The 17230-nt window shown below is 33.5% G+C and overlaps 1 protein-coding gene and 1 pseudogene across 2 annotated transcripts; both read left to right on the top strand.

Annotated features, from left to right (window-relative positions):
• The first annotated feature begins 1368 nt into the window (after positions 1-1368).
• LOC116136412 lies at positions 1369-3816 on the top strand (annotated as a pseudogene).
• A 5869-nt stretch (positions 3817-9685) lies between these two features.
• On the top strand, positions 9686-16060 carry LOC116136374 (probable esterase KAI2). 2 transcript variants are annotated; one of them, XM_031422090.1, is made up of 2 exons: positions 9686-10183; positions 10845-11366. In XM_031422090.1, the coding sequence occupies exons 1-2, from the start codon at positions 9816-9818 to the stop codon at positions 11287-11289; spliced, it is 813 nt and encodes a 270-aa protein (XP_031277950.1). In that variant the 5' UTR covers positions 9686-9815; the 3' UTR covers positions 11290-11366. The 2 variants fall into 2 exon arrangements, with proteins under 2 accessions (XP_031277950.1, XP_031277949.1); XM_031422089.1 differs by lacking the exon at positions 10845-11366 and adding an exon at positions 15419-16060 and having other exon boundaries at positions 9687-10183.
• Positions 16061-17230: the final 1170 nt, after the last annotated feature.

Genomic DNA, 17230 nt, shown 5'->3' on the forward strand with positions numbered 1-17230 from the left:
TTTAGTTTATGGCAGTAGTTATGTATTGCTTTTTAATCTTAATTTAAATTTCACAAATTGTTAGACTTTATATTTTCTTATCTTAAATTATGCATTTTTAATGAATTAACTACTGAGATTAAACAGTCAAGTGTCAAATATAATACCCATCAACGTGCTAGTTTTTTACAATTAAATATTATTGTTATAGAAAGTTTTGATTTCATGGGACAAAAATCCCTGTTCAGGGGATAATCCCCGCGTAAGAAATTCCCCGCGAAGCCCTGTTCATCGGGCCGAGCATGGGAGGGGGTACAGGGACAGGGACAGGGCCAGGGCATGGGGTCCCCGAGCCGCGCCCATCCCACTGATAATAAGAAGAATGCCACATTTAATGTAGATAATGATGATAATAAGAAGAATCCACATTTAATTGTAGATAATGAAATTGAGGTGGAAAGTGATAATTAGACACATAAAAAAGAGAGAATGATGATAATTAAGAAGACCTTTCTTCACTGTTTTACTAGAATTCTGTAATTAATAATGAGATTAGTGAAGTGGAACTACATAGAAAGACACTTACAAATTTTCTTATACAAATTGACCGGTAAAAGATGATTGCTGATTTTATTAAAAATAAATATTTACCCAATCATCTTTTATCACATAGTTTGTATGAAAAAGTTTGTATAAAGTTATAAATGTAGTAGTACTCAATTGAATATCATTTATATAACTTAGAAATAATATTAACATACAATAAATCTTATAAAGATTTATATATACAATGATGTGATAAAATAAATTAATAGTGAATATGATGATTTAACTTTTATATTCACATTCATGCATTTTTTGCACCACTTTGTATAAAAAAATTGTAAAATTTTTTTGTACCTCTATATATCGATAATTTTAATGAATACCAAATTTATAAAATTTTCAATATAAAATAACCCCAACATTATATGAAAGTAACCGAAGAAAAAAAACAGAATATAAAAAACCATCATACCTAATTTTTCTAAAAGAAATCAAATTACATTTACCAAATGATCATCATTTTTTCTTTAAAAAAAAAAAATACTTTATTTATAATAGCATTTGGTAAAATTAATTTATTATATCTATCTATGCTGAGCTATTCCATCTTAAATTCTAAGTGAGGTTTGATTCTGTGAAAGTAATTTTTAGGTCAAATCTTTGTTTTTTTTTTTTTTTTTTTTTTTTTAAATTTAAAAGGTCAAACAAATTCTCAATTTTTTTCAGTTTAATTTAATAATGTTAATTTTTATAAAGTCAACTATTATATAAATTTGTGTCAAATAAGAAATAACTAAAACATTTTGTAGCTTTAAAAATTATTTTTTAAATACACATACATAAATGAAAACGTGCATACCAAGTTTGATGATCCTTTGTCAACCTGAAAGGCAAGCTCAAAATTCCAAGAAAGTAGTGTTTCTGAAAAAGGAATAAGAGAACAGGATTCGATTCGATACTTAAAAAAACAGTGGATAAGTTTTTCCTCCGTAGGTCCACGTCAACTCCACGAACTTGTGACCTAACAGCGTTTACTTTGAACCATTCGACGGCACCTTTGAAATGTTTCATTTACGCTGTTTCACTTTCACATCCATCCCATCAAACCCACCCAAAAAAATAAACTCTTTTTCTCACCAAAAAGTTTCCTCAAATCTCTCTTTTTTCTTTTCTTTCTTTTTTCTTTTTGTTAAATTCTTTTAATCATTCATCTGATTAGCAAAGAGTGGTGCCTTGTCGTGTTTGATTATAATGATGTTGGAGAAGTGAGAGACCATTAGAGAGGTGTTTCGGAGTAGGAAAAGGTGGTGTGACGGGCTGTTGTGGCATATGGACTTGAGGCCACATGCTTCTGGAGACTATTCAATTGCATGGTGCAAGCTAATTCTTTGTTGGAGGATCAGGGACAGGTGTTCACTTCTCCTTCAGCCACATAGTTGGTATCTATGACGGCCATGGTGGTCCTAGGCGTCCCGCTTCATTACTCATCCTCTCTTTCCTTTTCTCCACAGTAAGCTCAGGTTTTTGTTTTTTTATTATTTTTATTTTCTATGGTTATGAGAAAATGGGCTTTTCTTTTTTTTGTTAACCAGGAGGCTACTCTTTTTAACTCAGCCCAACCACAAGGTCTACTTTGTTTTTTTTTTTTTAGTCTGAACTTGAACAGATGAATGCATGAATGAATTTTGTGAGGATTATCATGTAGAATTGATGTGAGAAATTATTTGTCTATTAACTTGAATTAGATTTTGAACTCAGTGATTTGGTTTTTAAACATTACTGATTAATTTCACTTTATCTTTTTATATTAATCTGAATTTAAAGTAGAAAAGGGAGAGATAACCTTTTGAATGAACTTTGAATTCCAGAGTTTTCAACAGAGGAAGGTGGATTATCAGAAAAGTGATAAAAAAGGCATTTGAGCAACAGAAGAGGAATTTTTACATTTAGAAAGAGATCATGGCCTTCTCGGCCACAATTGCTTCATGGGTTCATGTTGCCTTGTTGTGTTGTGCTAATGATGTGTTATATCTGGCAACTTTGTGACTCCAGGGCTGTTTTAGGGAGGAGAGTGTCAGACCATCGAAAAAATACACGGGTTTGGCAGAAAGGTTTTCTATTGATCATAATGTGGGGTCGAGGAGGTGAGGAAGGAGGTAGAGGCCCTTCATCCTGATGATTCTCACATTGTAGTTTTTACCCGCGGGGTTTGGCGCATAAAGGGAATAATTCAGGTATGAAAATTTTATCAGCAATTTGGCATTGGATAGTTATAATTCTAGTTGTATGACTACATATGTTTCCTGTAAACAAATGAATTTGGAGTTGGTGTGTTGTGCAGAGAATTGTAATTCATGTCTTGCTACTGTGATTAGGTTTAGAGTTCTTATCAGAAATTTGACTGTTCAGCATACAAATTACCTTTGATTTGCTTGGTATCAAGTCTTTAATGATCCTATAGTTTCTTTTATAGGACTATGCTTGTCTTATTGGATATAATTTTTCTCTTGCTATCAACCTGTAGTTTAGAACTAAAGGCATGATATTGTAATCCTTATTCTGCTTTAGTCCTTTGCTTATTAAGCGTGTTAGAAGACTAATATACAGGATTCTTTTCTTAGAAACAAGTTTTGTAGAGTGTATAAAAAAATCCTTGAGACCTTACTTCTCTATATTTTGCACTTAAAATATTCGTTTCAGAAATTGGTAAGTATTCTCTCCGTAGATCATTTTCGACTCTTTGACCCATCCTTCCTGCAATTATATGAAAGTGTATTGCGTTAAGATGACAAATGAAATTAATAAGGATATAAAAGCCTTGTTCTGTGACAGAGCATCAAATGTTGAGTTATACAATCCTTTTGAGCTCCATTTTTGCTTTTATTAGGTCATTCACTGCTGATATCAGCTTTTAGCTAAAGTGAAATCCAATTTCTATTTCTACTATCTTGAGGATTCATCTGCTATCAGTTTTTCTTCGTTCTGTATTATGTTTGTTGTTGTTATAATTATTAGCTCATCATTTGGTCTGGAAATCTCCAATCGTATAAACAGCATTTATGCACTAGGCTGCATCTAACACTTGTTCCCTTGTTAGGTTTCTAGATCAATTGAGATGTTTATTTGAAGAAACCTGAGTTTAGCAGTGATACTCTTTTTCAACAATTTGGATCAGCTGTCCCTCTGAAAAGGCCTGTGATGACAGCAGAACCCTCCATATTAATTCGAAAGTTGAAGCCAGAGGACTTGTTCTTGATCTTTGCATCTGATGGTCTTTGGGAGCAATTATGATGAAGCAGCGGTGAAATTGTTCTAAAGAGCCCAAGAGCTGTAAGGCCTCGGTTAAGAATAAATCGACAAATTTTTTATTTTGTACACATCAGATTTATTATTTGTTACATACACTATATGATATTGCAGTGCAACAAATGTCGATGCTGTACCTGAAGAATTAACATTCTTTTCCACTCTTAGGAATAGCAAAACATTGGTAAACTGCACAGCAGGTGGTCGCAAGGAAAGAGAAATAGATATGAGGACTTAAAAGAATTGAAAGAGGCACAGGCGACATTTTCATGATATCACTGTTATTGTATATATCTAGATCATCCACTGGGTTCTTCGAAAGGTGGATTTAAAGATTATTGCCTTGTTGGGTTCACTAGCGCTCCAGTTGATATTTTCTCTCTTAAAGCGGTGAAGCAGAGGATGTTCTTCGTGCTGTTAAACGAAGTAGCAGCCACGACTAGTAAGTAATGAGTTATCTTTGTATAGAAATAATAATTAACCATAATAGATGTTCCATCCAGATGATAGATTAAGGTTTTGGAAATGATCTCCCTGAGAGGATGTTGTGTAAATGTATCTTGCTATGAGGAAGCTTCTGCCGCCTGCTGCGCCGCCTTACCTCGCATTTTGATTATGTTTATTCTTCCCTTGCTTTGGGAGATAATAAAAACATCAACTGATATGATATCAATGCTGCATAACCATGTCTCTTGCTAAGTTCAAGTGTAATTCTTTATAGTGGCTGTGATAAATGGTTATGATTTCATTCTGAGAAGGCATAACTTCACTTATTGCTCTTTTGACAATGTGTTACTAATACTATGTAAAAAGGTTGTTGATGGGTACTTTTCGGAGCTTTAAGGCATTCTCAAAAACTCAGAAAGTTCAGTTTGGTTTTTAAGTGGAAATCTTATATTCAATGTCTCATTTGAGTTGCCTGGCAATTGAAAGTAGTTCTGAGATCAAGTTTATCCTCTGTTATTATCATATATAGCTCGCATTTTAAAGTAGATTATATAAAAAATTTATTATATGACTTAAAAATTAAAATCAATAAATATTATAATAAATCGAAAAATAGGGATGGCATTTGCCCCAGCCCACGGGGATTTCGGCCTGACCCACGACTGAATGGGGCGGAGAATCCGAGAAATATTAGATGTCGGGATGGTCCTCAAAAAAATTCCCGACCTGCCATGGTCTGTCAACCCTGCCCCTTTGGAGCCCTACCTTCTTTTATTGAGAATTTTAGTTTTTTTCTTTGCGAGATTGTATAAAAAGTTAGAGTTTAAATCCTAGTTTTAACAATGTATCTAAATTTATGATATTTGCTTTTATAATACTTTTTAATGTTTATATTAAATTATAGAAAAAATAATTAAATGAGGGATTCTATAATTAAATATATGTATTATTACTTAGTAATTTTCACAAATAATAATACATGGTCCAAAAATAAATTTGATTAGATTATACAATTTACCAAACCAATATAAAAATATACACAATTGTTTAACAACTTACAAATTCACACATTCAATTATCCTTGTGATTATTGTTGATTAATTAAATATGATTTAAACTTAATCAATATTAGAAACTTGTGATAATGAGATTTGTCCTTTCATAAATGGACTAATTTTATTAGTGTGGTTGAGATAGTGTTTATGAATTAATTCATCAATATACCAGTAAATTAGTTAAGATTGAATTTAATTATATTAATTTTGCGAAAATTATAATTACATGACTAACTAAGCCAAGCCTCCATACAATTAAATAATTAATTAATTTACCCAATAATTATATTAAAATTAGATATAAATATATTATTTTATGAAAAATTAATTAAATAACAAGTTGATTAAGCCTACCGACTAGTCTTCGTACACTTAAATAGTAATCAATTTACCTAGTAATTATGTGATTGAATTAGTTATATTAATTTTATGAAAATTAATTAATACAGGGCTAACTAAAGCCTAAACCTCTATACAATTGAATATTAATCAATTTATTTAATAAATTAGTTTTAGATTAGATATAGATATATTTAATTATGTTCGGGGATTTTTCCGTAAAGTCACGTTCATCGAGTTAAGCAAGACGAAGAATGGGAGTGATTTCATCTCCGAGGCTGGACAGTCTGAAGTTGTCCCCGTCAGCGGGACAGATTGAGAACAATCATGGGAGTGAATGTCGGGGATGGGGAATGGGTCCCTGACCCTGACCCAGCCCGTGCCTATCCCTAATAATAAATGTTAATAACCACGAAAATATCTGAAATAGTAATTAGTGGTAATCAAGGATTGCCGTATTCACGCAACTAACTGCTTTATGAATTATGGGCGGTGCTGTTTGTAGGATTATGATGATTGGACGAGTGCGTATCTTGTAGCTGCATCTTAAATGGCCATCTCTGTCAATCCCCACCGTTCAACAAAAATATCTCTAAACTCATCTCGTCTTTATGCCTTTTATACGTGTCAGCCATGAGTTAATCCTACTGATTTAATACAGTTCCTAAGATTAGTCTACTTAATCGAACGAGAATGAAAAAACGGTGATTGAATTTTATGATAATAATTTTTTCAAAATTCTAGTAACAAGGTATCTAATTACAAGTTTTGAACTTAAATTTTATATTTAAATCGAGATATAACTTTATATACGATAAATATAAAAGGAACTTGGAGATAGTATTGTATTTATTACCTCAATAATTTTTACTTTTTTTTTTTTTTTCACTGAAAATGTTTGAGTCAGTTTACACTTACTTCAATAATCCCTTAAAACTTGAAGTTGATGATCAGTAACTCCTTCAATTACCACCCCATTAAGGCCTATGAAAACTCGAACTTAAAAGCTTATGAGAACTTTCTTTTGCTCTTTTATCATCAAACCATCCATGTGGTTTCAATTCTTACTTATTTGGGTTATATAATTTTGCAAAGAATTTAAGTTAAAATTTGTGTTGAAATCACATCCTTATATATATATTGTTTTGAATCCATATATCTCAACTCTATATTACATGATTCGAGGAAAAAAAATTGTAGTAATTAGTACGGAAAGTTGCATTGCATATGTATTGTGAGTATTAAATTATACCTAGTTACCAACAACGTTTACTAATATGTACTTCCTCCGTTTTTTTTTAATAGTCATTTTAGGGTTTTTAATTTTTTCAAAATAAAAGTCGTTCCTGTCTTGTCTTCTCAAGATGCAGAATAATAAAATGCAATAAGACAAAATGTTAATTTTTAAATAAGCGAAAAGTTTTCTACTTGCAAAGTCTTCTCCCACCTGCAAAATCAAGGAAAAGTTGGTGACAGAGAGAATTTTTTTTATTAAAACCCGTGCCTAAACTTAAAACCACTATTAAAAAAACGAGGGAGTATTCTCTTATTTATTCATATTGATGTAGCAGGTAAAATGTTGGATAAGTAAGAGTAATATATGGGAAGGTATAAGGGAAGATATGAGAAAGTGAGTGGTCCACAATTGTGACTTGTGTGGTTTTGTTATCCCCTTTTTTCTGGGCCTCTGCTTTGCATCCCTTCTTTTATGGGCTTCATCTTTTTCTAGGTTCCTCTTATCCCGCAACTCAATATCTTCTCGACTTTCATAATCTTTCCTTTTATTTCACTTTATCTCTCTGCTCATTTTTAAAATCACAAGCACTAATTTATAAATAATATAACACCAAATTCAAAGCAATAATAATAATAATAATAAAAAAAAACAATAGCTTAATTGTGAGTCTGACCCGACTCACAATTATCAAAAACTAATTAAAAACGTTCGTCATTTCCTCCACGAGTACTAGTATAATATTACGCCTACAATCTAATTTCACAACTCCAATATAAAAGCTAAGTTGAAAACTGTCACATTAGCTCCCACTATACCCAAAACACTAAATAAATTTGATTAGACATGAACGATCATTTCTTAGGAACGAACAATCGTTCTTTTATAAGAAATGAATATATTTCTTATGAAAGAACGATCATTCTTTCATGGAAAATTATAATTCTTTATAAAAGAACAACCATTGTTTCATAAAAAATGATTAAAGAACATTCATTCTTAATAGTCGTTTATGTTCAATCAAAATCATTAATTAACGTAGTAATGTCAATTATGTTGTCATGTTAAAGTTGTAGTAAATATAGTATTTTTGTTTCCTCCAATACTATAACAATGGCAAACTTTCTTACATGAGTTGATAAGGTCTATAAAACGAATTATTATGTCTATAGATTACATAATTGATATATCAAGTTGTCTAAATGTTAGGTAGCATGTCAAATAGATGGAACTAATTATTTTATATATTATATTTGTATTGTTATTGGGTTGTTGGCTTTGAAATAAAAACTTTTAGATACCTCTATAACTAATTATATTGGAATAATTTATGAAATTAGTTATAGATATTAGATACAAACAATTTATAGGTAAGAAGAAAAATGAGCATAGAGTTCGTGCCGACTAAATGCCAGGTAACGGTGAGTTGTTGTGTCACAGTCATGGCAAAGCCAGCCACACTGCACTACTCAGTTTCTACTTTCTAAAGCATCAACATCAATACCAACACCAGCAAAACCATTATATTATTAGTCGTCTCGTTGGTAAAAGAGTAAAAAAAAGATCTAATATGATCTCTTAATTTTAAATCCTTATGATAATAAAAAAATAAAAAGAGAATTTAGCATGATCTCGAATTCGAGTCCTAATTCATACAAAACAGTATAAACTGTCAATCAACCTCATCATAATCCACTTCTATTATAATTGAGCCCAAGATAACTTCAGAATCTTCTAAAGTCGGTTTGAATGAATATTTAACTTATTGAAAGAGCTACCATTATTGATACAAAATATTCTACAGATAGGAAAATTCAAAGTTCTTTTTTGATCTCTTATAGAAAATTTAAATAATCCAAACTTTCATTTAAACCATTTACGCTATTTATAATATAATCCTCAACAAGATATACGTTTTAACAAAATTTAACCCTATTTTGTTAAGTAAAAATAAATATTAATACAGATTATGAAAAGAGTAGCTTTCATATTGCATAATTATAAATAAATAATCTTATAAAAAATGTATTGAGTTTATCTTGTTGTATGACATCAATCCATACAACATATGGTACTATGAACAATGTATACACATTCAATATATGTATCAAATATTTAATTATTTTAGTACTATATGCTAACAACTATTAAATAAAAATTAAATAATTCATTGTGTGAAAGTTTTAGATCAACTTGTGCACTAGATTAGTCATGAGTGTTATTGAGAGCCTCATCAATACCATATTAAATGTATTAATTTAAAATCTATTGGTTAGTTACATGAAAGAAAAAGACAAAGGATTGGGCATATATTCTGGTATATCTCACCATTTTTTTTTTTTTTCTAATTGATAATATATTTATAATTAAAATGACTAATGATCTATACACTTCATTTTCTACTCTGTCTGTCTCATTTTTTAAATCACTTCTTGGGACATGTTGACGAAAACTTTTTTTGTCTTGTAAATCTGTTAAGATGATTGCAAACGAATATAAAAAAATAAAATTACTGATATTCCTCATTTAAAAAAAAAAAATATTGGAATAATACATAAGTGGTATAATAAACTGATCTATTCAAATCAGTAAATTAAGTTGGTCATATTTTATTTATTTATTTGATGAATTGTTGATGATTTTTTAATAAATAATACTACACCGGATGATTAATATTATAAAGTTAGTAGAAACAAAAACTTGTTAAAAAATAAGAGAAGTATATTATCAAGATACAGTGTCCCACACATGTGGTCTGTATTATCCCCCGTCAACACCATATTTTTTTTCCAACTGAAAGTCGAAAGACGGAGACTAAAAATCATTTTCACATCAAAGTTCACACCATAAAACTCGCATTTGCTGAACTAACCCACCGATATTCCACTTGCATACCGCCAAAGAGAGAAATGGGAATCGTAGAAGAAGCTCACAACGTCAAGGTTCTCGGCTCAGGCGACCAAATCATCGTCTTGGCTCATGGCTTCGGCACCGATCAGTCCGTGTGGAAGCACCTCGTCCCCTATCTCGTCGAAGATTATCGCGTCGTTTTGTACGATAATATGGGCGCTGGGACCACCAATCCTGACTACTTCGATTTCAACAGATACGCAACTCTTGAAGGTTATGCCTATGATTTGCTTGCGATTCTCGAAGAGCTGCAAATTGAGTCGTGTATTTTTGTCGGCCATTCTGTTTCTTGCATGATTGGAGCCATGGCCTCCATCTCCCGCCCCGATCTCTTCACCAAAATCGTCATGATCTCTGGTTCCCCGAGGTAAAAAAAAATTACTACGCGTTTAAATCTTTTTTAACGTAACATCTGACTTTTGTCCGGTGAAAGTTTAACATTGATTTGTTTAATGGAATGAGATGATTAAACTATAGATCTGTCATTGTTTCCAACTAATTGAAATTATGTATTATATATAAATATAATATATTTTAATGTTTTTAATCATCATTTCCTCCTTCTTAATTGCCATATTTCGGTAGTTCCTCTTATCTTTACGTCACTATACGATTTTTTTTTTTATTATTTCTAAATAATAAAGAATTAGGTCTTTCTCCTACCTCTTCGTTTAATTGTTGGAAAGTTGAACTTAAAGAAAAGTTCTTAATTTTAGTTAACCGCCTCTAAGATGGTTAATTTTGTTAATTTTCCTTCATGGTTTATGTTTTAAAAATGTTCAGAAAAATATGATTTGGAAAACTGAAAATTTTTATTTCCGAAAACCTAACATTGTATCAAAGAGTAGCACTAAATTTTTTTAAAAAAAAAATCCATTGTTTTAGGCTTACAGAAAATTTATAGCAACGGTTTTGGCTCAGATGCTAAATGGAGACACTGGTTATTCTAATATGATTTTGATGGGAATTCGGTTTATGAATTAACAGTTGAAGTCGGTCATTTGGTTTGAGTTAATTATAATTCATAGGTATTTGAATGACGTGGATTATTTCGGAGGATTTGAGCAAGAGGATCTAGACCAGTTATTTGAAGCCATGCAGTCCAATTACAAGGCATGGTGTTCAGGGTTTGCCCCACTAGCCGTCGGCGGGGACATGGAATCGGTGGCGGTTCAAGAATTCAGTCGAACCCTATTCAACATGCGACCAGACATAGCCTTAAGTGTGGCACAAACCATATTCCAAAGTGACATGAGGCAAATTCTAAGCCTAGTGACTGTGCCCTGTCACATTATCCAAAGTATGAAGGACTTGGCCGTGCCGGTGGTGGTCTCCGAATATCTTCACCGGAACATCGTAGGTGATTCCATAGTTGAAGTGATGTCGTCGGACGGCCATTTGCCGCAGTTGAGCTCGCCGGATACTGTTATTCCTGTGTTGCTTAGACACATCCGTCAGAATATTGCACAGTGATGTGAAATGTCAAACAAAGTAAAGGATATGAATTTTCCTTCTTTGTAATTGTATGTGTTAATTATTAGTTATGGTGTCTGGTTGTTTTATTGTTGTTATCGTTTCTGAGACTTTAAAGCCTTGCGCTTTTGTCTTTTGTAACTTTGTTATCAGCAATTTCATTACTTGAGAGTTCGACATTTGGAACTTGTAATTACCCTGTTATTCGGAAGATCTTTGTCAGTGTGTGTGCGGAGGCAATTACGGTATCTGATTTCTATCGGCCGCAAGGCGGCGTATCAAAGGGGACAAACTGAATGGAGATGTTTGACAAATAACATAACATGTCTCACGTGTTTAAAATTGTTTAGTGTGTGGTCAATCTCAATTTAATTTTAATCTACTAGACACCAATAAAGATTAGTCCACACTCTAATTTTATAAACTTTCTTTTACAATTTTAACGTGATAGTTTGTAATTGATTCGTTTATAATTGAATATGTGAGACTTATTGTGAGCTGATCAATTATAAATTATTATATCAGAATTGTGAGATTAAATTATAAATGTAGTATTAACACGAGGCATTCCATCCAAATTTTGTACGTGTTTTTCTACTTATTTCGTTCAAATTGTTTCATTGGATGACATAAAGCATAGTTGTGTATGGAATATGGGCTGTTCAAGCCCATGTTACTATGTGAGGGGCAGTCTGTAATTTGCACTTGGGTTAGGCCCCATCACTCATTTCTCAACCCACTCTTCTATGCACATAAATCTATAGCCTCCACCAGAAAGCAGAAAAAAAGTCATAACAGGTCATGTAATCCAAATACAGCCACAAACATTTTCAGTAAGATTTTAATATTGTGTTGTTATCAACTATACATACAACATTTTTGGAGAACAATTGAAAAATGGAAAAGAAATGGGTTGTAAATGTCCAACTTAATTGCTAATACAGTGACAAACATTATCATTATGATTGGTTTGACAAATTTCCCTCAATTTGGGTGGTCAATCACATGCCTCCCGCAAAGAAAATAAAAAGTTGGTGAAAATTATCAAGTCCATCCAAGCCACTGTCAAAGGTGCAAAATGCAAATGCATATTTTTCAAAGAAACTTTCAACATTTCTTCCATTTTTGTCGTCAATACTTTCACTTTAATTGCTGTATAGTGTATAGCCCAAGTCTCATTCTTTCTTTTTCGAAGTTTGGTTTGTATCTTTAACGAAGCTTGACTTCAAGATGTCTGCTGCTCCTGCTTTCACTTTCTTTGTTAAAGAATCTTTCACTCGACTTTACTTGCAAAGTCAGTAAGAAATCTCAGTGCACCGCTGATTACCATTTAAACAAATATTATAGTTCATTGTCTTGCTTAAAATTAATAGAAGAAAAATGTGGTATTGTATATCTATTACATATCTGACATATTGGCACTCAAGTTCATGATATGGATTCAGTGGCGACTTTACTCAACTTTCAGTGAGGAGATATTTTTCTAACTGCTTTTCTTGTTAGAAAAGAAAGAGATCATGTAACCTGTAAAATGAGAGAAGATAATATCAACTTTGCAACATATTCCTTTGGTACTCAAAAATTAAAGTGTACATAATTTTGTAATGAGTAACGACGTTTACCCAGCCAAGGTTTGTCGAATTTCCAAATTCCTGTTTTATAAATTCTAGATTCTCACTTTAAAATTACAAAAAAAATTTTATGTAATGGTGAAAAGGTATTTAGGTTTTTTATCCAAAAAATAGTAAACCCTACCTCTCTCACTCCTCCAAATTATAAAATTTACAATAACCCTTACATCTCAATTTTTCTCACAACCAACCCTTCCTTTTGTCTCCAACTTCACCACCACCACACACCACCAACCACGCAAACAAAACGTGGCACTAGGTCATGCAAATGACCGTGAATGGGCGCCAATGCATAGACAGTGAGAGTGCACATACCTATGTTAACTAGTGTGGATGCTTGCTTTGCGCACCACCAATTGTCACGTGGTGACACTGTTTTATGAATTTTATGCTCGTGACAATGGATGCCTTTTACAGAAATAAATGAAAAGGGGCTTTTTAAGTGGTTCGGATGCTAAGGTAGCAAATCCTAATCCACTGTTTTGTATTGATGTTGGTGGGGTCAGGTCGCTAAGCAACTGACGTACAAGAGAGTTATAAAAGTACTTTGCTCTTACTTTTTACAAGAGAGAGTTATCTCTGGGTAATGAATTGAACCAACCCCCTTAATGGGAGCTTCTACATTTTATATCGAATGGAAGCGTGTAATCATCATTAAATCTACGGGTTGGTGTGATTGTCAGGATGTCATCCATCTTCACGTCCCGTTTTCCCTTTTTCCAAGCTGACTTTGCGTGACTTGCTGCAGAGAGACGGACGCGTGTGAGCTCCATGTTTATTCGCAGGTCTGACGTGCGCACATTGTCCTGACGGGGGCAGGTTACTCCTGACGCGACTCCTTCCACGTCAGCTCTTCATTTTCCGTGCATAACAACTAGGGACGAAGGAAGTGCGACGGAGGTGGGGGTCTGTGAAAAGCCTAATCACACGATACGGGTGTGTTGTCGTGCGATGCAGCACACTATCACATGCCTAGCACAGGGAACAGTGTGCCCCAGCGTGCAAAAGAGCCCCGACACGACGACAGGAAAGGCTGGGTTGTGAGATAGCGCAGAGAAGAGGAACAGAGAAAGAGGAAGAGGAAAGAGAAGATAAGGAGGCAAAGAAGAGATAAAGACAAAGAGAGAAAGAGAGAGGTGGAGAAGAGATAAGGAGAAAGAGCGAGAGAGAAAGAGGTGGAGAAGATCCTGATGGCCAATTTGGCTACTGAGATCTGGCCGTCACGGAGAAAATGAAGGTTGAAGAATAGGGTATTATTGAAATAAAATTAAAAGTAAGATAATTATTTTTGCAATTCTACTAATTTAAAGGTTAAAATATATTTTAGTTTGGTGATAACGCTCGCTATTTTGCGTCACAACTCACAACCACAGAAGAATAATACTATAAATATATTATTTCTATATAATATTTTTTATATAATATTACGTGATAAGATTTGATTGGGTAAAAGTTTAATTTTAATTTTAAATTAACTAATCATATTTTATTATATAATATTATATAAAAATGATGTATATATAGTATTCCTCCAACCAAAAAAATAACTAACTGAGTTAATTTAAACAGTGGCATTCAGAATTTACGAAACCATGGTCCATGGAAGGAAATATAAGAAACTAGCCAAGTGAAACATAAGGAGTCAGAAGCAACTTGGGCCATGCCGGGCCGGGCCGTGACATCTCATCGCGAAAAAAATTGAAATAGCATAAAACAGTCTAAGGCTTAAGTGTGAAACTCATCCAATTTTCAAATTCCTATGTTTATAAATTCTAGATTCCACTTTAAAATTAACAAAAAAAATTTAATGTAATGGTGAAAAGGTTTAGGTTTTTTAATCCAAAAAATAGTAAACCAACCTCTCTCACTCCTCCAAATTATAAAATTTAAAATAACCCTTTACACCAAAATTTTCTCACAACCCAACTTCCTCTTTGTCTCCAACTCACCACACCACACCACCACCAACACCACGCAAACAAAACGTGGCACTAGGTCATGCAAATGACTCGGAATGGGCGCCAATGCATAGACGAGGTGAGAGTGCACATATCCGATGTTAACTAGTGTTGATGCTTGATTTGCGCACCAACCAATTGTCAAGTGGGTGACACTGTTTATGAATTTTATGCTCGTGACAATGGATGCCTTTTACAGAAATAAATGAAAAGGGGCTTTTTAAGTGGTTCGGATGCTAAGGTAGCAAATCCTACATCCACTGATTTTGTATTGATGTTGGTGTGGGTCAGGTCGCTAAGCAGACTGACGTACAAGAGAGTTAATAAAAGTACTTTGCTCTTACTTTTACAAGAGAGAGGTATATCGCGGTAATGAATGAACCAACCCTTAATGGTGAGGCCCTTTAAATTTATAGCAACGGTTTTGGCTCAGATGCTAAATGGAGACACTGGTTATTCTAATATGATTTTGATGGGAATTCGGTTTATGAATTAACAGTTGAAGTTGGTGATTTGGTTTGAGTTAATTATAATTCATAGGTACTTGAATGACGTGGATTATTTCGGAGGATTTGAGCAAGAGGATCTAGACCAGTTATTTGAAGCCATGCAGTCCAATTACAAGGCATGGTGTTCAGGGTTTGCCCCACTAGCCGTCGGCGGGGACATGGAATCGGTGGCGGTTCAAGAATTCAGTCGAACCCTATTCAACATGCGACCAGACATAGCCTTAAGTGTGGCACAAACCATATTCCAAAGTGACATGAGGCAAATTCTAAGCCTAGTGACTGTGCCCTGTCACATTATCCAAAGTATGAAGGACTTGGCCGTGCCGGTGGTGGTCTCCGAATATCTTCACCGGAACATCGTAGGTGATTCCATAGTTGAAGTGATGTCGTCGGACGGCCATTTGCCGCAGTTGAGCTCGCCGGATACTGTTATTCCTGTGTTGCTTAGACACATCCGTCAGAATATTGCACAGTGATGTGAAATGTCAAACAAAGTAAAGGATATGAATTTTCCTTCTTTGTAATTGTATGTGTTAATTATTAGTTATGGTGTCCGGTAGTTTTATTGTTGTTATCGTTTCTGAGACTTTAAAGCCTTGCGCTTTTGTCTTTTGTAACTTTGTTATCAGCAATTTCATTACTTGAGAGTTAGGACATTTGGAACTTGTAATTACCCTCTTATTCGGAAGATCTTTGTCAGTGTGTGTGCGGAGGCAATTACGGTATCTGATTTCTATCGGCCGCAAGGCGGCGTATCAAAGGGGACAAACTGAATGGAGATGTTTGACAAATAACATAACACGTCTCACGTGTTTAAAATTGTTTAGTGTGTGGTGAATCTCAATTTAATTTTAATCTACTAGGCATCATTTAATTTTAATCTACTAGGCATTAATAAAGATTCACCCACAAACTAATTTTATAAAAAAATTTCATAATTTCAACGTGATAGTTCGTAATTGATTCATTTATAATTGAATATATGAGATCTATTGTGAGCTAATCAATTATAAACTATTACGTCAGAATTATGAGAGAAAATTTGTGAGATTGAATTATAAGTGTAGTATTAACAACGAGGCATTCCTTCCAAATCTTGTGTGTTTTTCTACTTATTTTTGTTCAAATTGTTTCATTGGATGACATAAAGCATAGTTGTGTATGGAATATGGGCTTTTCAAGCCCATGTTACTATGTGAAGGGCAGTCTGTAATTTGCACTTGGGTTAGGCCCCATCACTCATTTCTCAACCCACTCTTCTATGCACATAAATCTATAGCCTCCACCAGAAAGCAGAAAAAAAGTCATAACAGGTCATGTAATCCAAATACGGCCACAAACATTTGCAGTAGGATTTTAATATTGTGTTGTTATCAACTATACATACAACATTTTTGCAGAATAATGAAAAAAAGGAAAAGAAATGGGTTGTAAATGTCCAACTTAATTGCTAACACAGTGACAAACATTATCATTATGATTGCTTTGACAAATTTCCCTCAATTTGGGTGGTCAATCACATGCCTCCCGCAAAGAAAATAAAAAGTTGGTGAAAATTCTCAAGTCCATCCAAGCCACTGTCAAAGGTGCAAAATGCAAATGCATATTTTTCAAAGAAACTTTCAACATTTCTTCCATTTTTGTCGTCAATACTTTCACTTTAATTGCTGCATAGTGTATAGCCCAAGTGCCATTCTTGCTTTTTCGAAGTTTGGTTTGTATCTTTAACGAAGCTTGACTTCAAGATATCTGCTGCTCCTGCTTTCACTTTCTTTGTTGAAGAATCTTTCACTCGACTTTGCTTGCAAAGTCAGTAAGAAATCTTAGTGCACCGCTGATTACC

This window comes from Pistacia vera, unplaced genomic scaffold, assembly GCF_008641045.1.
Source record: "Pistacia vera cultivar Batoury unplaced genomic scaffold, PisVer_v2 Contig312, whole genome shotgun sequence".
In the NCBI taxonomy this organism is placed as follows: Eukaryota; Viridiplantae; Streptophyta; class Magnoliopsida; order Sapindales; family Anacardiaceae; genus Pistacia; species Pistacia vera.